The following is a 26,868-nucleotide window of genomic DNA, read 5'->3' as shown; positions in this document are numbered from 1 at the left end:
GGAAGTGCATTTCCCTGTGCTGAAGGCAACGTGCCATATCTAAGGGAATTCCACACGCAAGTAATTTCTGTGTATCCTTTTGGTTATGCTTCAAATTTTGTTATTGTTGTTTACTTATTGGGCATTGCCAATGAGGTCAGTTTTTTACACTGTGTAGGAAAAGCACGCAGAGCCTGACTCTCAGCCAAGTTAAACTGGTGTGTTGTGCTCTGGCAAGTCCGGCTTTCACTCCCTTATCTTCAGGGCTTACCATCAAAGGGTTTCACACAGGTGCATTAGGTACCAAGCTCTTCTTTGTCTCATTTGCTAGCTGTACATTCAAACACTTTTGGGGATCTGGCCTTGCTTAACTGGGACTTAAATCGGCTGCAGTGGGAATTCCAGTACCTCATTCCTAAATCACCCTGGTCTGCTTTTCCTTTTATTTCTCTTTCTTGTTTCTTTTATCCCCCTTCTTGCATGCTGAAAAAGTGCTGTATCTTATCGGAAGCAAATGCCACAAGGCTTCTTTTATTCCTTTGAACACAAAAGCAAAATTCTCCTGGACGTGAATAGCACACAATCAGGGCACTTGGTGCTGTGAGGTGTTGCACAACCAAGAAGTTAACCTGGGGTAACGTACAGGTGGCTAAAGGCTGCCATGCCCTGATCGTGGAGGGTGTGAGCTCCCTGCTGTGCCTCTTATAGCTACTTTACTATGCAGGGATGTGCTTACAGCTCACTTGGGCCTGGTGTAGCTGTCACAGCATAGAGCAGAGACACAGCTAAGCCCCCAGGTATTTATTAAGATCCTGGACAGATTTTGCAGTCCATACTAAACCCTGCATAGCTATAGTCCTCTTGTTTTTAATACTGAGCTAACGTATAACTAGGTGTTCTATCAGCTGCAATTGGTACTCTGGCTTGTAGTGTTCCCATAGCTGGAGGGGTGGAGTACAGAAACTTACCCCAGCTGCAGGACACATGAGCCAAAACTGGGAGCTGATGGGAAATGTGAAAAATGTGAGGGCTTCTGTAAGGACAATAGCGAAAAGCAATAAACATATAAGTAAATAAATCAGTAAATGGCTGAGGAAACATATCGCTGCATGTAGTAACAAAATTAAGTGGAAGAAAGGATAGAATTAGAGAAAAGGACTGGAAGAGAAGGAAAGGAGAAGAGATGGAAAAAAAGAGAGAATTTTACTGGGTGTTCCTTTTTCTTAGGGGGAGTTGGGAGAGGGAATTGGGGAATGGGAAGAAAGAAAACAGAAAAATTAAGAGCTGTGAAAGGAAGGAGAAAAAGGAAGATGCTGAAGGGTGTAAAAAATGTTAAAAATAACATGTTGAAGTTATGGGATGGGAAAGCATAGGCTGTAAATGGAAGTAAAAAGCAAGTAGAACCAGACTTTACTGTCCTTATGCACAACATCTTGCTGTTCAGTGTGGGTAGGCCAGTGAACCCAGGGGGATGCTCTGCAGAGCAAAGGGCCCATCTGCATGGGAAAAGGGATCAGAATCTGGCAGAAGGGTGAGGCAGATGGAGAACTGAATGGCTGAGAAAGTGCAAGAGAAAAAAGAAAAATCAGTGTTCCTGTGGAAAGGCTGATGCCAGAATGTTGTGGAAACAAATTTTGATTTTTCACTTTCTGCAATGGGTGATAGCTGAGAGGCAGGAGAAGAACTGGACGAGTCTGGTAGTGGCTGAATGGGGTGCACATGAGCCCCTGCATTTTGGGTGCAAGTGTGAATCTCCCTCTTCAGAAGTTTCTTGAGCTTTTCTGTGGTGGCTAGGACTCACCCAAGTGCATCCATGCAGTGACTTTTCTTGGTGCACGCTGATGTATCAGAAGCCCAAAAGCTTGTTGTGAGCTAATTAGAGTTCCAGCAGGAGCCTTCCTTTATTCTGACTTAAAATCTTTTTTGGATTAAAAAAGTCTTCTGAAAATACAGGCAATTGCACTTTTTTTATACTTTCTAAGAAAATAATTACTTGTGTGAAAACTTCTATGTTTTGCTTTACGACCTCTTCACACGGGTTTGGTTGTCTGTCGGAGAGGGGGACGATATTCCCCAACCATAATGAAAGCACTGCAGGGTGATGCAAGGGAGATCTCCAGTCTGTTTACCTCCACTGGTCTCAGTCCTGAGGTTGCCATCCAGCTTTACTCTCTGTGCTAATTGCATTGCTGGGGTTTTTGGGCTGTGAACCAAATCATTTGTAAAAGAGCCACGTGGTGCTCCATCCTCCTGCAGCTAAACCATTTCTCATAATTTGAAGTTCTCTCACACGCGTTGATGCTGCACCACAGTCTGCAGCACACAACAGAGCAAAGACCCAGACAAACATTGCCCATGCTACTCCCCACCACTAAGACAGGGAGGTGGTGGTGGTATCTTCATTTTCTTGCTGCACAGGCACTCCCTTGTGCTTTATTACAAACCTGCATGGAGGAAAGAATCTGGTCCTTTCCTCCAGGTCCCTGGATCGTAAAGCTGTTGCAGGTCTGCAGTGCAGTGTGAGAGGGGGGGATTTGCCAGGGGTGCTGGGCTTTCAGGCTGTGGCAGAGACCTTTGTTTTATGGGACTCCTTGTGAAGCAGCATGCAGGGGGTAAACTAGAACAATGCTGTGGATTCCCATTTTCTGGGCCCTGGCAGGCAGGAATGCAGGACTTGCAACAGTTCCGGGCTCACACAGCACCTGCACAGCAGCCCACGAGTCAGGCCTGGGGGGCTGCAGCATCCCACAGCTCAGGCTTTGCCTCCAGTGGGGTTGATCCTGGGGTAGAGACTGGACCCTGAGGGTCTTCATGGACAGCTGAACCCTGAATAAACCTTCTCTGCTTCCAACCACAGTAAGGACAAAAATTCAGGGTGACCTAGAAAATATTATGAGTAGAATCCCATATCAGAACCAGATCTAGGAGTGACTGGAAAAGGGGGTATGTGTGACCACTCGAGTGTACCCATGTCACGTAGCTGAGAACATATGCAGTGTGCTGGGGAGAGAAGGGGGAATGCAACCCCCTCAGGACTCTCGCTGCTGGGAAACCCACGTGTGCAAGCAGGGAGCAGAGTTCGATGATGAGAATGGTCCCTGTTTGCCCAACAAAAGCATGAGAAAGGAAAGGTGTCTGATTTGTAACTGTCAAAGTATTGAAGCTACTGAAAAGCACCTGCAGCTCAGCTTCAACACTGTGCTGTTGCAAACAAAAAGGAACTGGATGGAGCTGTTGATAAAATAGGATTGAGAATGTTGAGAAGCTATATGAAACCACTGAGATAATTTCCCTGCTCCAAGTGGGCTCAAAAATACCTGTAGCACTGCCAGATCTATTCCTAAAATCCTCCACTAGCATAGCGTCCCGAGTCTCCCAAAGGATTATTAGCCAGCCTTGGATTTTCCTCCAATATCTAACTGCCATTCTGCAGGATCTAGCGGATTTCTTCCTGAAAACTGGGCAAAGGGAATAAATGATTGTTGTCCTTTCTTGGACAGTCTTTCACATACTGGAAAACTATTATAAAATCTCCCTTTGGAGCTTCTAGAGTAACCAACCTAATTATCTATCTATCTGAGCTGTTTCTGATAGGCCACATTCTCTAAATGTCTTATATTCTGGTTGTTCTTTTAAAAAGTCACCCAGAATTAGATCCAATACTCCAGCTGAGTCTTCACCAGTGCCTTGCAGAGCTGAATAATTCCCTGTTGCATATGACATCCTGTAATAATACATCTCAGTACGAGATTTGCCTTTCAGGAGATTTACCTGCTTTGCTCATATTCGCTTTGAGTCCTACTGTGGCTCTCACATCATTTTTTTTCGGTCTTTCCACCTCTTCTATGATTCCTCATTTTGTATTTCTACATTTGATCTTTCATTTCTTCATGTAATGCTTTGTATGTGTTGTTACTAAAATCTGTCTTGCTAGTTTTAGACTATTTCTCCAACGTATCGAGATAATTTTGAATTCTGATCCCATCCTCTGAAGTGCTTGCATCCACTCCCACCTTGGTGTCATCCGCAAATTTTATAAGTGCACTCTCCACTCCATCATCTCTGAGGATGGCAAGAAAATACTGAGCTAGGTAATAAAACATTCTTTTTAAACCTTGCAAAGATAAATAGTGAGTTAAGTTCTGATAAAGAACACTTCAGGGTGAAAAACTTGTGAATATATCTTAGCTCTAGGACCTCTAATCCCGGTTTGTGTGAATAGTTCGCATGTGCTACATACTTGAGTAAAGATTGGAAAAACGCAATCCTAATTTTTGTGAGGGGCTTTCTTCCCCTACCAGCCTAACTGCAAATGAAAAAGGACACTGGTAAAATGAAGTACAAAAGGAACCATATTGTACAGTACAAGATAGTAGCAGAAAGAAGTTTAGTATTCAGGGAATGTACAGCACTAAAATACTTGTCAGTGTTGCAGTATTTTGACGTATAAGTGGGACACATCTGAAGCCTTATCTTTGCCCTCCATTGCCTAGTGCTAAGAATTGGCGCGGTGACAGAATTCATCTTGCTCAGGAGTCAAGATGTTACAAGAGCCATCTCCAGCAAAAAAAAAAAAAAGAAAAAAAAAAAAGAAATGGCAACACCTATAGAAGTCTGACAGCCTTGGGTTGGCACTTGCAGCATCTATACTTTTGACAAGGCTGGGAGGTTTTGTCTGAACTCAGAAATGCCCAATTTGCGAACTTGCTCTCTGAGGAAGTGTCAAGAAGCATTGGACGAAGAGGATACTTTCCTTAGCCTTTGGGATGTTGCCAGTTCTCCCAAATTGCTGTCAACCTTGCCACTGCTTGTATGATTTCCCTATCTGTGTAATCAATTGACAAAAAATATCTTTTTGCCTCCAGAAGGTATTCATCCTGCCTTTACTTGATGTAGGGTGGAGATCTAATTGGAACAATGAGCTGAAAATACATTAAATTCCACTTGCATCTGTTCTTTTTGTTTCGTTGGTTTTAGCGAATGTAATGGTTCTGAATGGTGCCAGATCAACAGCCTCTGTACCGATGTTCCCTTTCTTTTCAATAGAGCTGGTACAGGATCAGCGCTGGCTTTACTAAGGCTTCCTTACTGGGGTGTATCTCAGCCTAGTAGGATAGAGAGCAGTGTACTCACTCGGTTGTGGTCCCTGTCACAATCCACAGTGCAAGTGCAAACGTTGATCGTAACCTGTGCTGTGGACTCTGGTCCACTACGAGTGGCCTGAGACCCAGGCCATTTCACAGAGAGCTATTGAACGGCTTCGGGGGACTGAGCAGCCTGGCCAGGTCTCTCTGGTTTGATACTGGGAGCTCTGTGTGCTGTTACCAGCTCTCCCAGCAGACGCGTGGAGAGCCTGCTTGTGGCAGGACCAGTCTGAATGCTTCTGGGCTTTTCTCAAGGAACCAGAGGAAAATCTTGGCAGGGAGATTTACATGGGAAAGGGGTAACTGGTTACATGCTGAAAAGAGGCCTTGGCTCAGCTGATTTATTTATTCAAACTTTTCTCAGCTCTAGGTAACGTCACTCCCCATGGGGCATGCAGAATAAAAGCACAGCTCTGGCAGGGTTTCCTATATTGAAGAGGTTACTCTGAAGACTTTATTTCCCTTGGAAGGAGAAACTCCTCCACCTGGTAAATCGCAAATGCAGACCTCTGTTGTGTTTGTAGGTGTGAGACTTTTGGTTCTGCATTTCTTGGGATGTCAGAAGCACATTGACTCCTCTCAGACACTATCAGCTACTGCCTCAGGTTCCCACCAGGACCCTGCTTCCTTGGCTGGAGGAGCGGGGTGTGGAAGTCCTGTCAGGACCTCTTCTGGCTCTTGGAGGCCCTTTATTTCAAGTCTTTTTTCCTGTGCAGCAGCACAGTACAATTTTTCTAGAACTAAAAGAATGACATGTGCAGACTGACCCTGACAAGTGCTTGAGATCTGAGTCTGTTCAGGTCTTTCAAATGCAAACTCCTCATCTTTCCTCCCTCTCTCTTCATGAGCGATGATATGAGATCATGGCTGACCAAATTCAGCAGCTGAAGTACCAGTGGGATCCTAAACCAATTTGGTGTCCCATCAAATTCTTTGATATAGCTATACAACAGCTCAAGGTTTTAGTGAGTAGAGGGAAAAAAACAGCTCTCCGTAGTGTATTGGGCTTGCTGATGTTTTTTTGGCTTTTAGATCAGAAAATCTAACTAAAATAATAATCTTATGAACTGCCTCATTTTTCCTGTTTATTATTGTTACTCAAGCACATAGTATGCCTGAAGGTAACCTAGCCAAGAAAGCAGTGCAGACAGCAAGCAAACACTATGGAGAGCCAGCACAGAGCATCATGATCTAACCCAGGGAAACTCCAACTGCTGGGTTAATTATTGTTATTTAGTCACATGTCAGAAAACATGTGATTAATTGCAGCAAGAAAATGCACTGCCCTTTGTTGAATTTAGAAGAAGTCTGCCTGCCAGGAAGAAAGACAAAATCTGTGAAGCTGATAAACTGAAATGGAAGAAGGAAAGAGCAAGATAAAAGCTAACAGTGGTCCTGCAGCAGGTGAGGCTTCCCATTGCATCCAGCCCCTAGCAAGGTCCCCTCAGAAAGTAGGGAAAACCATGGCACCCAAGCCCAGAGGATGTTGCTGTTGTTCTGGCTGAAATCCTGTACCAGTAGCTTGACAGAGCCCTGGGGAAGTGTGGGAGCACAGGGAGATAAATTGCTTAAGTACAGGGTTTCTCTGCAGTGCATAGGTGTGTGCCTGGCTAACGTGCAGTGACTTGGCCCTCTTCCTGATGGGATCCTTGCCTTCAGGTGTGACGGTGTCTCTACTGTTGAGCCGCCATCCACTCTGCACTCTTGTCAGCAAGAGCTCTGGGTCTCAACTGCTCCAGGGCCCGTAGCATGCAGGATCCTGAAGGGGCAGATGACTCAGATAATAGTTTAGGTGAGGCACTGCTAGCCTTGGCAAGGGCTGTACCAGCTAAAGACAGGATTTCTGCTGGTGACGGCTAGGATTTCTGCTGGTGCTCCACACGGCATACGACCGCCAAGGTCAATATCGTGTATGCACATTTGTCTCGCCACTGTCACGCTGTATCTCTGCGGGTACATCTGTGTCCCTAGGCAAGTATATAGTGAGCTCTTCTGTAACAAGGACACAGAGACAATAGCTGGTAAATGTTTTATACTGTGCAGGACAGCCAAGGGTGTTTGTTCCTGTAAGATTGTCCTGGGACATCCATCTAGAGGACATGACTCAGGCAGGACAAAAGAAAAATAAGTATACAGTAGAAGTGCCGCTTACAAAGATTTGATACCAAAACCAGTGTCTTTCTTGTTCAGCATCACAGAGTTTTCTATTCCCAGCATCACAGCAGGAAGCATTTCCTAAAATGTGGGGTTTTTCCCTCCTTAACAGCCTCCTTTTCCCTCCCTGTGAGAGGCTACAGTGCAAAGCCATGTCCCTCATGCTGGGCTTCCTGACATAACCAGTATATGCCCATACGTAACCAAGCAGAGGGCACGTCCTCTCTTTTCTGATTCTCCCCTCCTCTTCCTCTTCCTCTTCCTCTTCCTCTTCCTCTTCCTCTTCCTCTTCCTCTTCCTCTTCCTCCCTTGCCTTCCTTACCCTTGCCTCCCCTGCCACCCCTCCTCCCTGCACACAAGCCTTTGGGGCTGACAGTGGCCCTGTGAGCATTTCCATGCACAAAGTCTCCTGTGGTGACAGTTTTTAGGACTGTTCTGTGCAAAGTATATGTAGAAGTGCAGTACTCTGTGCAAACGCTTTTTTTTCCTCCACTGTATATTACCACCTTCCAGTGAGAGAAGGAGCTGTATGGGAAACCTGATTCTTTTTCTCAACTTACCTCAGTTTTTCCCTGTGGTAGTGACATGGCCTTCTACAGTTACTCCCAGTTTACACCAGTGCATGTGAGATGACAATTGGTCAAAGTATCTCTTTCTTGGACTTATGGAAGGAATGACCTTGCTGGGGAATTCCTGAGGCCAAAAATGTTATTTCAGTAGGGAAAGCCTCATTTACACCTGTATGCACTGGAAGAATCTAATTTACAAGTAAAAGTAAAATCATTATTTGACCATCTCACCACGAGGTGCACGTCTCAGTTCAGAAATAGTTTTGAAAGCTAGAGAAAACAGTGAGTGATACTCTGGTAGAATGAGAAAGGAAAAAGGATCTTAACCTCATTCACAAACCCACAGACCTTCAGCTTACAGAAACAGGACAGAAAGTTCTTTTATTTGCTGTTTGACTTCTTGGAAGAAAACACTTGCTCCTCTACCTGAAACTCTTGAAATAACAAAGGAGGTAGAAAATACATGGTCTCTGCAGGCAATCCCAGTTTCTCTTTGAAATTATTTTGTTTATGTGATAGGCGCCAGAGACAAGTTCATTGTGGTTCAGTCGTGTTACACAGAGGGTGGATCTGGCTACTTCTGTTAGAAGAGGAACAGTGTAAAACTAGTTTCCTAGGTTTGCTGGTTTTGGCCCTGTTTTCAGAAACAATGTCTTTCATGATTTCAACAGACGATGATAAAGGTTTGAAGCCAAAAGGGTCATGAAGGCTACAAACGGGGTGAATTTCCATCCCCCATAGTAAGTGAGCCTATTTACTGTCTGTTCCAAAGTACTGAAAGATTAAATTCAGAAGAAATCAATATATGACTTCCAGAGTGTATGTGAACTGAAATAGCTGTGAGCATCTCTTTTCCCTCCTAGATGAAATATGCTCTTGAGTGTGATACAGAAGACCTGTGTAATTTGTTATAATGATTGTGGGATTCAAACACCAAATTTTGCAAATTGGCAAATATGCAAACGAACATGATAAAGTAACATATTTATTGATGATATGTGCTGTGTGAAAAGACTACTTTTGATTGCGCAGTGCAAAATATTCTTGAGCAATATCCAGGAGTACAATCTATAGCGTTGATAAAAATGTATCACTGGGGTTTATTTGTTTAGCCACAGTTGTAATGCAAAAAGCAGACACGGTGCTAGGGCGGGTGTGTGGGGAGTGGTGTCCTTCACCTGGCTCAGAGGAGGCTCTGGGGATGCACAGCACTGCTGACTGTCAGACTGCGCTGTGTCCAGGAGGAATAGCGTGGATATGTTGCTATGGGCAGCACAGCACTTTGGAGGCATGGGCTCCACTGTGTGCATCTGAGTGGGAGCCAGCAATATAAACATGGAAGAATGATATTTTTTTTAAAAAAAGATTAATCAAAGACATCTGAGCTATGCCACCTCTGGAAGTAACTTATCATTGTCAGTTATTAGGATGCTTCTCCAGAAAACTGGAGACCTGCTTTCCGTGTCTCAGGCTGAAAACACTTTCTTTAACTCTTACTGTAAGGGAAGTGGGGAAGAAGTAAGGAGATGCTTTCTACTGTCCAGCTGAAACTAAAATATTGTATAGCAAGGAAAGATTTTCTCTCTCTGCCCCTCTGAATCATATACAGTCACTGCAGAGAAGCATTTGCAATACCTAGGTTGAGCACTTGCTAAGCATCAGCTTCTCCCTGCCGTCTGTATAAGAAGCCAGGGTCTGACATCCTGGGGAGCTGGCGATCTGAATCACTTATCAGTCTTTTCAATTCAGACACTGCAGAGAGAGACTGAATTATGGTGCAGCAACTTTGGAAGGGAAAGGCCTATGTTGCTTCCTTGTACTCTCACCTCCCTTCCTACCACATCTCCTTCATTCCTCTTTACATTTGTTCTTTCTTTTTCCCATTCCCTCACATTCCCTGTGGTGAGCTGATGATGGTGCAATGACCTAGGAAAGACTTTACTTAAAGAGATAAGCAAAACCTGCTTCTGGTAGAACACTTTGACTTGGGGAAACCTCTTTCTTGATCTCCAGGAATGTTATTGTAGGCTAATTTAGCTGCATTTTCCACACTTTGCTGTAGCAAAGCTGTATCATAGATAGATAGCCTCAAATTACTTGGCTGTAGCCTTACTGATCTGGATTATGAGTTTGAATAGACAAAGTACCAGTTGAGATTAGAGTACCATTGTGTGATGTGTTCACATTTGCCTTTGTTGCTCAAAAATAGACTTTTGTATTATGCATTAGCACGTAGTGTTTACCCCTAGTCTCAGATGACTTACAGTACTACAGCTGCACACCACCGCAACATAGTCTTGCTCGAGAGGAAAGGATGGAATTTCCTGCCCTGTTTCAGACCGTAGATCATCAGTCTTTACCACTCCTGGCAGCTATGAAGAATCCAGCATGACCCTCAGAATTCAGATAAATGCAATGAAGGGAGATCAAATTACCTCAATCAAAGGTGAGGTCATTGTTTCAGCAAGTCTCTCTCCTCGGCCGATTCTCTCTTTCATCTATTATCTTTCATCTATCACCTATAAGAAATGCTTCTGAGCCGTATCACATTTTGAAATCCGATCATCAGCCTACAGAATGCCTCAAGAGGTTTGTTTTGTGCTGCTGAAGTTCAGTCCAACACGCTAAGTGACTCAGCTCGGGAAGAATAGTTGGCAATGGGACTGCAGTTTGTATTGGCTTCTGCCATCTTTAGCGGGAGGCCTACCGAAGGCTGAGTTGTTCTTTCTTTGTCTTCACCACCCATAGGAAAAGAATGTTTCCTCTCTTTGTAGAACTGAACAACTCCAAGGAATGCTGAACCTTCAACTTTTTTTAATAGAGAGGAAGGACTTACAGATTTGGATCATTTGCCTTGGAAGCATGAGGGCTTAAGCTGATACTGCAAACCTTTGTGAGAAAATGCAGCGGTTACAATATCTGCATCACATGACGTAATGTGTTGATCGATCTCTAATGGGGAAAGAGCTTAAAAAACCTGCTATCAGGGGAAATAGCCATTGCTTTATGCTTTAAAACTGAAGCATTAAAACCATTGCTTTATGCTTTAAAAGTGATAGCATATCAAGAGCTACCTTCTTGATATCAAAGTCTAGGACGAGAGAGCTTTAGTTTTTAAAAGGCCTGAATGCATTCAGACCTTGCACGGCAAACCCTGTAGAGGTCAGGCAGGGTGACACACTATTTTCAAGGTAAAATGTGCATGATAAAATATTTGCTACTTGGGGTTTTAACAGCTCGAAAAAAATTCTTGGAGGGTAACAAGATTTTCTGGAAGCGAGCCACTTTTGAATGCTATTGCCAGCACGTCTGCCTACTCTGGGTAGCATCAGAAACTGTGCTGAAAAATTAAACAAACATAGTTCTTGGCATCTAAACAGATGGGAAAGGACATGTTGACTCCCAAGTCTTTAGCTGAGGAGGTAGTCTGTTTCTCATTGTTACCACTGTGCAGTGAGGAATTGCAAAACACCCACATAGATTTTCAGACCTGCTAGCTGCACTTAACCTTTAATCCTGCAAGTACTCAGCCATGAGCGTATAATTTTAACTGTCTGAGTAGTCTGACTGACTCCAATGGGAATGAATGAAGTTAAACATTTGCATAAACGTTTGCAGGATCAGGATCTTTCACTACAAACACAATCCTTGCACTACAAACACAAACTCGGCTTGGGCTGAGTACTCAGCTCAAGCTCTCAAGGCGTTAATAAACCTATATCCTCTACAGATGTATTTTAAATTTCACGTTAATGTGTGATTTCTATGTTATAAACCATCTTACATTAGGCTAATAAGTAACCTTTCTCATGAGAGGGGAGGAATGATATAACTGCATAGGTTTGACAGAATGTAATCTGAACTGGAGCAGCAACATATTAGCTTCCGTGTATCAAAGAGGTTCAGGCATCTTGATCGGATTTTTGGCCTTTTAAAGTTTTAAAAACATATTTGCTGTGTTTTAGACCTGATCTGCAAATCCTCCTTCCTGTCTTTGCAAGGACAAGATTGCTTGCATGAGTAAGGGTTTGACTCACTTATTCCTAAACGTGAGGACTACTTTCCATTTGCACTGTCAGAGTATTTGTTCACCTCTAGGTCATTTAACTCCAGAAAAGGATGAGCAACTTTTGTGGTCTTTAGTTACAAGAAGATGAACAGTAACACTCTGAATTAGGCTCTGGCCGCAGTTGTGTCTGGTTTTTTACCCGCTCTCAAATAAATTCAGTGAAATTCCCTCTGGTTTACACCCTAGCTAACTAGATCAGAATTTGGCCCATTGAATCTAGGTGTCTGCATTACAGATCAAAGGCAGAGTTTTGATGATTCCTTCTGCAAATTTCACTGCTATTTGTACTCTCACATGCTTGATCTCTCTTTTGTTTAAAGGGCTGTGGTTGATACAGAAGCATTTATATTCTGTGAATCATTCTAGCAACGCTGCTCTTAAAATATGCAAATATTTTCTTTGAAATGCACTGGAAAAATAATTGTAAAATATCTTACATTTTTCTTGAATTCTTTGCTTTAAACTAAGTGCTTTTTTTTCACTTTCGCTTTGCTGACTAAACATGTTAGGCGTTTTGAGGCAAAGAGGTATGTGCATGCGAATGCGTTGTAATAGAACAGGCAGCTTTTCCTGGAGTTAAAGCAATGTAACATTTTCCATTCTAAACCTCTCTGTTTTCTGTGGTCTCTGAAATATAAATGATTCAGGAAGAAATCTGCCAGATTGGGACCTTGTCCAAATGTGAATATTTTGGAAAGATTTGAACAAAACTGGTTCAGCCAGTTCAGAATATCAGGAGAGTGAAAAGAAAGCTTGTTTCTCAAGCTAAATAGGTTCTTGCAGCCTTTTTTGAGCATTTCAATAACTTTATCAGCAGAAGGCTGAAAAATGAACTCTGACATGGAAGTAGCCTACCTTGAAGTAGACATGTATTTGCTTGTTCGAGAAGAAATTAGTTTTGATTTGGCTGAGTTATAAACCTTTGAAAACTGCAACTGAGCATGTGCAGTGGATTATTTTGGTAAGCTTGTGAAGTGTGCAGCTACAGAAGGATTTTCTGTACATGCATGGCTGGCTAATTTTGCTGGAAAGGGAAAAATCTATCTAAGCACATTGCTAAAATCAGTGAAAATACTTGGGGCTTCAGGGCGACCTTTGAAGACCGTCTCAAGATCTTTTAGACTATGAAAAGGGCAAGAAAAGATTCTGTAGGCTTTGCAAGGTGTTTAAAGAGTAAGTGGCCTGCAGATTTTGTAAGGTTAGATGGGATTATGGCTCCAGAATTGGGGACTTTACACATGTAAGTATATGACGTTTTCTGTGGGGAAGCATGTCATGCACAGCACCCTCTCCCTCAGCAAATCGGCCCGGTGGAGGAACCCCCCAGCGGCAGGGAAGCTGCTTCTTCATCTCACTTCTAGCTGATGGCAGAGCTTAAGTGGCACGAGTTTATCAGCATGCTCACAATCTTGGGCTGCTGAAACTGCTCTGAATCATATAGAAAATCTTGCTAATTAAAATGTAGCCTTTGGGGCGGTGTGCGTGTGTCTTTTTAGACGCAGGCACAATCAGTGCTTTTGCAGGAACTGGTCTCACTTGCATCAAACACACTTTGGATAAATCAAAATTTCTCATCCAGAACATCTGCGTGTCTCCTGGCAGCCCATGCTCTCCATTGTACCTCACTTCAATAGATGCCAGTTATTTCATTCCAAAACTTGTATTTTGCACAAATTGTGTGTGTCTCTCCAACACCCTCCAAAACCAAGAATTGTAATGCCGAGTTTATTGAAAGAGTCATTTGCTCTGAAGAAAGAGATCTCTTTATTTTATGCTCCCTGAACGAATACTTATTTGGGATTTCTTCCTTTGTCTTTTCACCCATCCTGTCTCTCTGTCAGGGCTCTGGCAGGTGAGAAGGCATGCAGTTGGTCACTGAAATCTTTGCATGCCTGACAACTTCTGCCCAGGCAGTGCCAACACTGACACAAATCACCTCCCTGACGAGACTGTCAGTGGAGTGACTGTACCGGTGAGCAGGTGAGCTTTTGATGCCATTTTTTTTGGCTGCTGGATCTTTTCCTGCTCATGCAACAGAATTTCTGCCAGATCCCTGCCACATCCTGGCACAGCTTGGTGAGCAGTCCTCTGCAGAGGCTCTGTAGCCACTGGTGCGTCTGAACTGGCAGAGGTCTGACATCGGTATAGACAGGAGGAGGACAGAAATGTGCAGTACAGTCAGAATGGGCAGCAGTTAAACAGCCTATTGAAAAAAAGAGGTGAGATGAGAGAGAAAAACCTTTAAAAACCAGGAATGTCCTGCCTTGAGTGGATACCGTGGCTCTGAAATAGAGGTGCTTATTAATTGTTAGGGAATGTGTCTCTTTCCTTCTTAGTTTTGTGTTCTCATTTCTTGATGTCTCACAGTGGGATGAGATAGCAGCAAATGCCGAACAACAGGAAACTCAGTGGCGTGGAAAAATAGCAGCATGAGCTGTGCACACACAAGTCAGTGAACCACAGTGAGAGCTAGCAGCAGTGTAGCATCTGTCCTGAGGTGTTTATGGGTGGAACTGGCTAAGCAGGAAGAAAGGTAATTTTACCCGGCAATGACCCCATATGAACAGACCAGCCTCTAAGAGCAGAGCCCCACTTGGGTCAACCTCCTGGGAATACCCAGGCAGAGTCCCCCGGAGGTCCCTTTAGCCCTGCATAGGGGTGACCACGCTTCTAGAGTGGGCATCACTACCTGAGTAATGCAGCGACCCCAGAGGTGCAAGGGGAGCAGCTGCGCAACCTCAGTGGTATGGCGGGGTTGCCAGGACCTTGACGTCTCCCATAAGGCCACGGAAGAATCTCTTGAATAACGTGAGAAAGGCTGAGACTTATCAAATAAGATGCAGATACCTGTCACGCAGAGGACACTGGGTGTCATCCAACAGGACTTTGCTTTCTCACCTTTGAAGTTTAATGAAGACCAGCCTCACTACGTGCCTCAAGCGACTTCGAGGACAACACCTTTACGACAGAACAGAGAACAAAGCATGTTCTCCATTCCCTGCTGTTCAGCGGGAACAGCAGGGAGAGAGACAGAGACACGACTTGTGGTGGCCAGCCTGCAGTTTCTGTGGACCTGGAGGTCTCTATATAATCAGCCAGTATGGGTGGGAGTGAGACAACCCAAAAGAGGAGTGATCAACACCTCACTGGTGTACTACGGTGCTCGGAGACTGCACTGAACGGGAGTGCGCCCACTAGCAAACCCTGCGAGCCGGGATCACCCCCCACGCCAGAGGTCCCGCTCCCGGCGCTGCCCACGCCCCAGCTCCGCAAGGAGCCCGCAGGCCGCTCCACGGAGCACGGACACAGACACTTGGCCGCCTTCGGCCCGCGGCAGGCGGGGGTGGGAGGCGGCGGGCCGGGGCCCGGAGCGCACCGCGCCCGCGGGGCGGCCCCCAGCGCGGCTCCGAAGCCACGCCGCGCCACGGCACCCGCCGGCCGCCGCTCCGGGCGCGGGCCGGCTGCTCTCCCCGCCCGCCCGGGGAAGCCGCAGCCGCGGGGGCGGCCCCGCCGCCTCAGGGAGGGGAAGCGGTTGCTCCCCGCCGCCCGGCCGTTGGCCGCGAGGCGCAGCGCGCGGCTCCCGCCTCACGGGGCGGCGGCAGCGCGCGCCCCTCAGGCAGCCGCTGGGGAGCCCGGCGGCCGCCGGCAGGGAGGGGCCGGAGGGCCCGGCCGCGGGAGGGAGGGGCGGGCGGGGTCGGGCCGTGCCGGTGCGCGCCCTGCCGCCGCGGGGGTCGCGCAGCCCCCGGCCCGTGAGGGAAGAGGCAGCGGCCCGGCCCGCGGCCCGGCGTGCTGCAACCATGGCGACGCCGGTAGTCCCGCCCCGCCCCGCCCCGCCCCCCGCGGGGCCGAGCGGCGCGGGATTGGTCGGGGGGCGGGCGTTCGCCCTCTGCCCCCTGACCCTGCGCGGCGGCGGCGGCGGCAGCAGGAGCGGAGGCGGTGGCTGCTGCTGGCCGTTTCCTGGTGGCCTGGCGGCGGCGCGGGAGGGAGGATGCGGCGCAGGTCTCGGCTGCTGCTCTGCTTCGCCTTCCTCTGGGTGCTGGGCATCGCCTACTACATGTACTCGGGCGGCAGCGCCGCGCTGGCCGGCGGCGGCGGCGGTGGCGGCAGGAAGGTGAGAGCCCAGCCCGGAGCCCTGCGCGGGGCGGGCGGGGAAGGTGCGCCCGCTCTGTGCCCCGGCGGCGGGGCGGCTCGGGCCGGGCTGGGGGCGGCGCTGCCCGGTCCTCGGGGCGGGGGCAGGGGCGGCGGGGGGATCTCCTCACGAGCCCTGGCGGGGCGGCGGGTGCCCGCTTTCAGGCGGGGTGAAACTCCCCCGGGCTTCTCCTTCTCCCCCGCCCGCCCTTCTCCAGCCCGTTTCCCGGAGGCAGATGGCTTCTTTGTGGACTTCAGACCGGTTTCAGCCTCGTCACGTCGCTCCCTATCCAACTGCTGCCGGCCACGTCCCGGGCCGGGGGAAGTTGGTGTGGGAGGGGAGAGCGGGGCGGGCGGCGGGGGGGGCCGGGGCTGCGCTCCGGGGCTGGGGGGGCCCCGCCTCGGCTCCGCTCCCCTCCCGGCAGATAACGTCTGCCTCTTCCTTCCTTCCCCCGCCGGCACCGGAGTCGTTTGGGCTCGCCTTCCCACCTAGAGAATACGCGAGGATCCGAGCTGCAAATGCGTTTCCCCTTTCTTTTCGCTCTTGGATGCACAGCGGTTTCCTTTCTCCTTAGCGCTACGCCTAAAAGATGCCGTTTTCCGATCGGTTTTGCAATATTTCAGGAAATAGCTGGATTTGTCACATTTTGGGTCTGTGGTGTGGAAGGTCTCTCCCTTCCTTTCTTTTAACGGCTCAATTACTAATGTTCAAGAAGTTATCTATTGACAGTACAGGAGTAATTTTTCATTATTCTGTCCATCAATTTATGAAGGAAATTTTTCAATGTGTTGGAGTAATTAATTGATCAGGAAAATAGCTGGAAGTTAAGTACGTCATAGTTCGCGTTTATGTCAATGAAAACAGGTTTTTGTGGCATGATGTGGGAAGTGGCAACTTTATCCACTAACTCTGTTGAGAAAAATTAATTATGAATAAGTCCTTTTTTTGTTTTGTCGGCTTTTTTCCCCCAAAGACTAGCAAAGCCAAGAGCTTTTAGAACCTGTTGTTTAAGCCTTGTATTTTGGAATAGGAAAGGTGAAAAAACATCTCATAATTCAAAAAAACCCAAACAAACCCAGAAATGAGAAGAGGGCAAGTGAGCGATGTGCACTGCAGTTAAGCAGTGTTATTTGCTAATAAATGGCATTCTCCTGTTAAATGAAAAGTAGTGTTTAAGTCTAGCAGTGTATGAGAAGAGGAATATTTTTATGTTGCTTTGATGCAGTTCAGTTCATCAATGCATGTATTCCTGGTAAAAATCTGCTGATGACTGGTTCCCGTGGCACATCATGGAAGCAAATACTTGCATGATTACTTAAAAGATTACTTACGTGAGCAAGGGTCTAGAGAATGAGTCGCTGCTCATTGATAATTGGCTCTCTGTTCTGATGTGTCCTGTTTTATTTTCTCCCTGTAGCTTAGGAATGTGTTCAACAGCAACTTTTGACATAATATGTTAAAACAAGTGTTAAGTGTGTATTGCTAAATACAAGCTCTTGGTCCTTCAAAGTAGATACAGTAGCAGAAATAGATCAAGCATGTGATTAAAAAGTAAGGCAGTAGCCTAAAGCCTTTCTTGAAGAACCACCAGAGTGTATTTAGAAAGTAAAAGCAATCTTATGCTGCTGCTGATGTATAATGTGATAAAGAAAAGCTATCAAGGCAAATATATCTGCAGATAGGGAAATATATTTTTAACTCTTATGGTGTGTTTCATTTGGAGTTTCCAGATTTACAACTCTGTTCAATTCATTTTTACTGCTGGGGAAACTGCGATGTAGGGATAGTGATTTGCCCAAGGTCACCTAGAAGGCTAGGTGAGAATAAAATAGAAAATAAACCAGTTTTTCTGAGTATGAGTCTGGTACTTAATCTGCTAGAACCTGCTGCTGTTTATTATTGACATTAGTAGGACTTTTTATTATGGTTTTAAGAGATCTATGATCCTGATACTTGCTTTGGTAGTAGAATTTGTTATCACTCTACGCAAAATTTAGTAAACCTTAACTGGTCTGGGTAATTGGGAGAGTTTAGTAAAGATAATGTAAAGAAAATGAGACATTTCATAGGCCTGAGCTGAAGCTCAGTGCTAGGTTTAAAAATGTGAAAGTTTAAAGTAAGGCCATGTTAAGGAAGACAGTAGGTACTGTGACCACAAGAAACAAGTGGGGAAATTAACAATTATGTGTGGATTGGTGATTTAGGATTCTATTTTCTGTCAGCGAAGCGTAAAATTTAATCCTGGGCCTCAGCATAGGTTAGCAAATGTAAGTAGAGGAAGATGTGTGTAATGTAATAGCTTTTGAATCTCAATAAAAGGCTTATTAACTTAGTGTCAGACCCTGGTATAAAGCAAAAACACAAACTGTCTTAAACTTACAAACAGAAACCCTGCTGTAGTAAATTTCTTGGTGTGTATGACTTCTTGTAGCCCTTATTACTTGCCCACTATTTCAATATAATGGAAACAGAGTTGCTTGCAGAAGAACATCACTTTTAATAAATTGAAGTCTTTGCCGTGTTCAGTCTATAAAATTACAAAAGCCGTGAGGGGATAGTTCTTCATTTGTGTAAGTAATTTGCATGTTAATTACAGATTTGGTTATACAAACAGAATGGTTTTTTCCATACACAGACCTAGTGTGTTATCCAGACATACTGGACTTGTTTGATAAGGCAGCCAGTCCCATGATGTGATGAACACCACCAATTCTCTTTCCCTTCAGTAGAGTTGAAGGTGTTTGCACCTGAGTAAGAGAAGAGTGACTGTTTTCTTTTATTCTCTTTGCTTTTCTTATTAGAGTAGTGTCAGAGTTAATGTAACCTTCTACTTATTTTGGTTCTCCATTTACAGCCTTTCTAATGAGATCTAGGAAGCTATTTGGATGTTGCAGTGTACGGTACAGCCTTGCCTAAGTTTTTGGCCCCTGGCAACAGTGGTGGAATCCACAGCCCTGCGTGCAGCACTCTGGCCTGATAGGAGCTGAGCAGGCATGCAAGAATCTAAAGCACACAAGGCAGAAGCTGTCTTATTAGTAAATGTGTAAACAATAGCAACAAAAAAACATAGGAAGGTGCAATGCTTCTCATTCTGGACCTAGGCATAAAAACTGTGGTAGAAAGAAATGATGTCTTCCATGTCTGGAATTTAGGGTGTGACAACCTTTTGCTTTACCCTTTTCTTCTCAAGAAAAAAAAAAAGTCAAAGCCTTTCATTCAAAGTGTGCTTGGAGTGGGCAGAAATGTTTTGGTGTTGTTTTTTTTTCTCCTTCTCCCCTCCAGTGAATCTCCAGTTAAAAGGATTGTAAGCATGAGAGCGCCATGGGTTCAGTTCACTCCTTTTCCAGCCAGGTTACTGGGTTGTAGATTGGAAAGAGTGAGTCTGATTCACTTGTTTAAAGGTTAGAGAAAGAGTTCCTAAAACAGAGGCTGTGACACAGAAGAAAGTAAGTTGCAAGCCCAACAGTTGTGAGACTGAGAAAAATGTGGGCTACTTTTGTGTTCACTTAACATGTTTTATATTAAAAAGTCTTTGGAGTGGAGACTGGAACTTCCCTTCTTTTCATGGATGACTTTCCTAACCCATAGCAAAAGCTGTTCATGTTCTGTCTGATCTGCACAAAATGGAGCAGTTTCTGCAAGATGGTTAGAAAGCTACTCATATTCTCTCAAGCCAAAGTCATCCTGATGACGTGATCCCCTCCTAAGGCTGGTGTGAATTTGAATTTGTGTTTGTCACATAGGTTTTGAGTTCTTTAACCACTAAGCTCTTGCACAATAGAGTGACTGGATTGGAAAAAAAACCAAACCAAACACACCCCCACCCCCCCCCCCCCGAAACCCAGCCAAAAACTCCAGCTGTTTTCTGAAGAACTTACACGGGGCTACTTTCTTAATGCCTAGAAGAGTAATTGAGCCCTTCAGGCAGGACAGAGGAATGGCTGCATCTTGTTGAAAGCACCAAATGCTTCACCGCTGCTGCCAAGAGTGAAATCCTCCTAGGCGTACCCTGAAGGAGACCTGTAGGCAGAAAGGGGATTTACTGTTCAAAGCTAAGGCATCAAGAGAGGCCTGCTAGGTTAAGCCACAGCTGAGCCAAGGTTGGGAGCCTTCTGGATTTAGGTGCCAGAGTGCTGACAAGCTTTTGCTTTTGTTGCCATGTAAAGAATGTCAGTTGTTTTTAAGTTGGACCTCTGTCCCCTCCTGCCCGGTCTTTGCTATCTAGAGGAGAAGGCTAAAAGCAGTCTTTCAGTAATGAGAGATGGATAACTTTTGCCAGTGCTTCTTAAAATTAGAAACAACTTTTTTTCATAAACTCCATGCCCCCCCCCCCCCCCAAAAAAAAAAAAAAAAAAACCAACCAAACCAAACCCCAACAAAACCAAACCCCCAAAACACCTTCAGCTAGAAGCTTGTTGCTCTCTTGGCTCACCAGATTTACTGGGTGTAATGGAACAAATTGGAGAAATCTAATTTATGGTTAGTTGAGCCACAAGGAGGCAGGCTTCTCCTGTGGAACTGGTTATTGCCCTGTACATAGTGCTATTTTTCCTTTCCATATTCTGGTTTTGGTTGTTGTTTCATGTGTGGGTTTGTTTGTTTTTGTTTTTAAAATTTTGGAACAGGCTTTTGATAGGTGTCTGTACCATGGAGCTAGCTGAGATGAAATAAATCCAAAGGTAAAAGGTGATGGTTTGCCTTGAGTATGTGACTGATTAAAAGTAACTTGATCGCTTTGGGGAAAGCAGGGAAAAAAGAAACAAGCTTTGTAAGTTCTTGTTCTACAAGGATAAAACTTTAGAATAACTCCTTTCAGCATACGCAAAGGTTTCTTTTCCTCTTTCTTTTTGCCTTTTTTTGGAACCCCTGAACTATTTCAGTTACTGTTAAATGAGGCTGTTACTGCCATTTTGCATAATGACGTACATAGGAGAGCAAGAGCGCTACATATACTACAGATTTAGTGTACCTAAGTTTCTTTTTGAAGGTTTCAGTAGGAGGAAAAAGGAAATGTGTTAACTTTAGGTGCATTAACCTGTTTTTGTCAGAGAATGAAACTGCGGAGTGTAACTTATTTTGACTGTTTCTCTCAAGGTGCATGAAGGCAGTAGTTTCTTTTTGGAAGAAGGTTAAAAGTAAGCTCTCCAATTCTGTTTGCTTTCATCTGAGGAAGGCATTGCCTGTTTTAATTGCTAAATACTAAGTTTAGTTTGCTGCATCATTTTTAAATGTAACTTCAGTCCCTTGTATAATGTGACATTGGATGTGATTTCTGATATCTTGATCATTAGACAAGTGAAGATATCAAAGGTTAAAAAAGTCAAATTATCGTGTGTCCATTCTGTGGCATTCACTTCCCAGAATGTGCAAGGAGATAGAAAAGGATGTTCCCCTGTATAACAGGTAACAGTTTCTGCTAATAGATGTTTTTCTTCTATACAATTCGATAACAAATGGGAAAGAAATTAAATGCCCAGGCACTTCAATAATAAAGCTGTCCTTCTCTCACTAGAATGTAAAAATGAGTCTCTGAAGTTTGTCGTACATGTATGTTTTCTTAATCTAACATATGTCACTTGACAAAATGACTGTCTTGGCAATTCAGTCACTTATTTTTGTGGATTACTTCATAAAATTTAACATTGCAATGACAAGACAGTCAAATGCAGATTTTGTGCAGTCTGTTTAGGTCTGTGGCCGTATTGGGCTCTTCCCTTTTTCTCCCCTGCTATTTGAAATGCTTCAGTGAGGGTTTTTTCCTGTTGATATGGAGGGGTAGTGAGAAATTAATTCTTAGCTAGAGGACTGTTGTGTTGTCCCCCGCAACCTGCCAGGTTAGAAACTGATGACTCTGGCTTTGGTACAGATGCTATCACTCTTGGATTACTGATAGCTGTTTTGTTTCATAAATGGAGAAGTAGACCAGGGCTGTAGTGATGGCAGAAGGGGTTGGGGAAACAAGAATGACTTCTTCAGTAGCTTCATATGAAACAGCGTAGTTAACCAGCTTTTCCCCTAGCTTTTCCCTTTCATGTGGGTATTGTAGTAGTTTGCTGTGCTTCTCCATGTTATTCTGTTGCTGCTGTGCTTTGCTGCTTACTGTGATCTCCGGGTATAAAGTTTAGAAGTTGTAGTGATGTCCTTTGACAGATATAGTTTAAAAATTTAGTGCACTAATGAAGTGTGCCATGTACCTTACCTGTTCTGTCTTGTGTTTTGAGATGTATTGCAAATAAATGCCAGTCATTCTTTTCATGTGTTCTAGATCCTTCAAAAAATACAACATGAGAAATGATATAATAGCACTTTTTTATAATGTAGAAAAGGCACAATATTACTTCATACGAAGTAAAAATATTAAAGATCCATCTCAGTGGTGATTACCAAAATGGAATTGTCATCACTCGGTCTTTAGACCAACCTAGAAAAACAAAATATAAACCATTTAAACATATGTTAGAGAACCTCAATCTCTGTCTTCAAAATTACATGATAATTCCACATTTTTTCCTTACAAATCCTGATTATTTTTTTGTTCTTTTGTCTTGTCTGTTCTTTTGGTCCTCTTCTCTTCGGTGTATAATATTATGTGGTATCCAAGTGCTTGTGTATAACCGATACTGTTTTGTTAAGATGATGGTAGGTCAGATGAGAGATGTGGTATTGTCTGCTAGAAAGCCGTTCACAATGATACTCTACTACCAAATAGAAGAGAGACCTTTATATTGGTACTGGGTGTCACAAGAGAGTAACCCTCGTTACATGCCTAGAAACTATTTAAAAATAATACTTCCAGCAGACAGCCTAGAAAATGTTTTTGGTTGACTTTTTGGTAACTACATATAATTTATAAATAATTTAATATATAGTACTTTTGGTTAAGTTAAATCTGTTTGAAAGGAAAACATTAGGACAGTTGATCCTGTGAGACTCGGGTGAAGAATGTAAGCTGCTCAAATGAAGTCAATGGAAATGATAAATATAAACCTTGTATTTTTGTTTAAGTTGATTTGGTCCACTTAAATCTTTACTTAACCTACTCTTGACAGTAGTTTAGCTGTAGCGGTACAAATGAATGTATAGCCAGGTGTTGTACAAACAGTTTTTCAACTCCCTGGCCATTGATAACTTGTTAGTAAATGTGATTGTTATTAGGACTTAGTGGAGAAGCTGTTTATTGCTAGTATGTTGGCAATGCCATGTGTTGGCAATACATTTGAATTCTAATAATGAATCTGCAGGAAGCAGTGAGACACTTGCATTTTTTTTTTGCAGGAATATGGGGCTGAATGTCATTGCCCGAATATATCGGGATAGTGTGGAAACAGAATCAGCGTGGGCATTACAGAAGGAAACGCTAAGCAGGTTGTTTTATTGCCATCATGTAATGCAAAGTGGTGGTATCTTAAGCTATATAAATTTTAAAACCTGGGTGCATACTTTCATGCTGTTTGTTTTGAAATTAGTAGGTGCTCATCTTCTCTTTTGCTTTTCCCTTTCATGTAAGCTTTCAAAGGAATAAGGGATGGATAGAGGAGGGAAGAATGAGGAAAAAAAAAGGTAAATGTCCACATCAAAATGTTTTATTTGTTTGGGAATTTAAAGGCGTAGCATAAGATAGCCTAGATAACGCTAGAAACTGAACCATTTCATGTTCCCTCTGGGTCTGTAAGGTTCTGTCACAGAAAGCTTCATATGGTAGACCTCTTCCGCTAAGTGGAAGTGAAGATATTTAAATGTTGTGTTTTATGAAACCTGTATGTTACTGATGCATACCAAGTACATGCTTACCTGTCGTTCTCTAAGTGTTCATTTGCCAAGTAATCTTACCATCAATGGAGCAGTCCTGGACTATTTATTGTGTCCTGTGGCAGTTGTTAATCATGAATAAAGTGGAAAAAATCAGCATCTGTTTTCTTTCTGTAAACTGTGACTGATACATCCCCTGTTGGAATATAGCGTATTTTAAAATTCCATTGTGGTTTTCAGGTAGGCCTTTTTTGTTTGTTTGTTTTCTTGGTGTGTATCAACTTGCATGTTAAAATTGTTTTTCTTCTGAGAAAACAAAGTAACTTGTTCATATGATAGCTTTCCAATGTAGCCTGTGCAAATTACTATCAAGACTTTTTTTTTTCCCAGTTGCCTTCTCATCTGTCTGAAGTGTTTATTTTCCCCACTATCCCATTATTATACACTGGTTTTGTTAATTGCCCAGGATACCTTTATTGTCATTTAAACAATTTAAATTACACTAGTTCAAATAGCTCCACCACCTGACAGAGCACATCTGTGTAAAGGGAGTATCCAGGCAGATGTTAGTTTTGAGCTCTGCTTATGAAATTCAAACAGGAAAGGAATGAGATAGTAAAAGAACAGAAAGGCTGAATTTTAGAGCACTCCATATATCCCCCAAAACTGCTATGTAGTGCACATCAAAGGCAATAATTTGGATTTGTTGTCTTTATAACTATGGTCTCTTATGGAAAAAAAGAGCCTATTGAAAAGGTTGCAGGTTCAGTTGTTAAATAACTTTTCTGAAGTTGTAAAATTGTCATAAAACCTGGGTGCTTTTTTAAGGAAAGCAGAGAATAACTAGAGATTCTGCTGAGTTCAGGCATTAGCAAAGTGCAATAGGCTGTACTGAGTAATAGATCTGCTTGAAACAAAAAGACTTTAGCCAAGGAAAGATTATATGAAGAATTGGCACCGAGCTAATGCTATTGTGTACGAATTCTCAGAGAGCAATGACTTGATGAAGATAAAATGTTTTCTCCTTGTATGAAGTTCCAAATGTTTAGCCACCCTGGAAATAATCAGCACAGCTGAAATTAGTTTTGGTTACTAAAATAAATTTGCTCTAACTGTCCTGTTGGTTGAAGGATGGTCAATAAATATATGAGTGTATATATGGATATATGCTTTAGTGAGATGAAATATTAAGGTTTTTAGACTTCTTGGCTTTTCTTCTTCTTGCTTCTCTTAAGTGAAATGGAAAAGTCTGTTCACTCAAGTACACTTAAGTTCTTTTAAGACCTTGGTAAGGAAAAGGAAAATTTCCTTCTCATAAATTACTTCATTTGGTAGCAAACTGCTACCGACTAATGGTGGACCAGCCTATATACTTACAGGCCATTGTTAACCATTGGGAAGCATCCCTATCACAAAACCACTACTCTGATAGGCAGACCTACCAAAAATGTGGGGGCAATTGAATTACAGTATATATCTGCTATAGCGTTTTGCGAAATTAGGTTTGCATATGTTGTCCAGACAGTGTAATAAGTTCTTGTTATGGGTGGTGGCATGTCTCCTGCTACAGTGGAATGCACCAGTCCTCCCGGTTACCATAGCAGACCATCCATCAACAGCAAGCTTGTTCATTTTCTCCTGCATTATCTATTTAGAGCCAATAGGGAGTGTTCTTCAGTCCTCTGATTTGTGCTCTCACAACACAATGTGTTGCTTTGCCAACAGGCACTGACATGAAGATGTGCTATGTCATTTAGCCTCAACAAATGGTGAACTGACTGTTCTACCATGTGGAATAGTTATTACCCATATACGCTATGTTAGTGAATACTTTTTAAAGTTTTAATTAAGGAAATGTGTTAAGTGACGGGGAGAGACTTGGCCTCTTTGTACAGCAAAAAGTGTGCTTGAATATTTTTTGAGGAAACTTTTTTCTTTTTTCTTTATAGAAACATAAGTGCAAGTGTTTAGCCTGGTAGATTCTTAGTGAGAAGACTGAACTAAGTGGAAGATTGTCGATACCACCACTGAGGTATCACAAGAGTTAGAAATACATTAGGACAAAACCTATACTGATCAGGGAGAAAAAAATTTTGAAGGACTTGTCCACAGTGACTGTCAGGTTTGTGAGAGACTTGGTAAGGATGCAGCATGCCTCCTTAAGGTGCAATTGTTCACTTATTCCCAATACTTTCTGAATATTCTCTAGCAAAAATAAGCAAGAGATTGATCTTGGTGTTCACTTTAGCTTAGACCTAAAGTATCTGGCTTTATACACAGAAAAAGCTATTTGCTTAAAAATCCATTTCAGTTACCTACTGAGATGACTAATGCAAATCATAGTGGTGTTCTAGAAGAAAATACTTCTTGTATCCTTGGAACAATAGCTAGAAAATCAAAATGATAAAATCAGTCTGCAATCATTTAATGTTCTCTCTCATGTGTGCTTGCAATCCCAAGAGCCAGAAACTTAGGCAAAAACTGGTTTTATACACATGGATGTCTTGGAGTGTGACTTTTTAAAGTTGGGGTTTTTTTTTAATTTGCCATTATTATTCCTTAATGGTTGCAAACGTTTCAAATTTGGCCATGATTGTGTCTTTATTTAGTGATATACCAAAGTAGTTTTTTGAATGGTCTTAACAGGTTATTTCTACACCATAGAAAAGGGCTTCTTTCTTGTAGGATTTAGATATCTGTGTGTGAATGTTAGCTGTGGTCTTACAGTAGAAATTCTCATGTGGTCATCTCTTGATGTGGCCTTTTGCTCAAAACCAAACCTTTTTGTCTATGTGTATCTCGACAAGCTATATTAGATAATTGGCTTTTATGGATTAAAACTCGGTAATTGAATGGACTTTAAGAAATTATAATGTCCCAAGTTATACATCATATGGAAAAGATAGCTCAAGCTTTTCAGTCTTCAGCACTGAAGTGTGATGGGACCTTGTGCTGCTAAGCTTACTAGAAGGGTCTGGATCTGATATGGTAGTCAGACTATGCAGTGAACCACATCTAGTGTCTAATCTTAGTGTGGTTGATGCTGACCACTTCTGAAATCTCCAGTTCATGCAT

At 43.4% G+C, this 26,868-nt stretch overlaps 1 protein-coding gene across 2 annotated transcripts in view; it reads left to right on the top strand.

The window, feature by feature from the left end:
* Nucleotides 1–15,809: 15,809 nt before the first annotated feature.
* The window catches only part of GALNT2 (polypeptide N-acetylgalactosaminyltransferase 2), a 104,924-nt gene continuing 93,865 nt past the window's right edge, over nucleotides 15,810–26,868 (top strand). For both annotated transcript variants that reach the window (XM_072856320.1, XM_072856319.1), the window contains exon 1: nucleotides 15,810–16,026. In XM_072856320.1, coding sequence (XP_072712421.1) covers nucleotides 15,904–16,026 — 123 coding nt within the window. In that variant the 5' untranslated portion in view covers nucleotides 15,810–15,903. The remainder of the gene's footprint in view (nucleotides 16,027–26,868) is intronic.

The sequence above is a fragment of the Ciconia boyciana genome, chromosome 3 (assembly GCF_034638445.1).
Source record: "Ciconia boyciana chromosome 3, ASM3463844v1, whole genome shotgun sequence".
Taxonomy (NCBI): domain Eukaryota; kingdom Metazoa; phylum Chordata; class Aves; order Ciconiiformes; family Ciconiidae; genus Ciconia; species Ciconia boyciana.
This window is presented reverse-complemented; position numbering and strand designations above follow the sequence as displayed.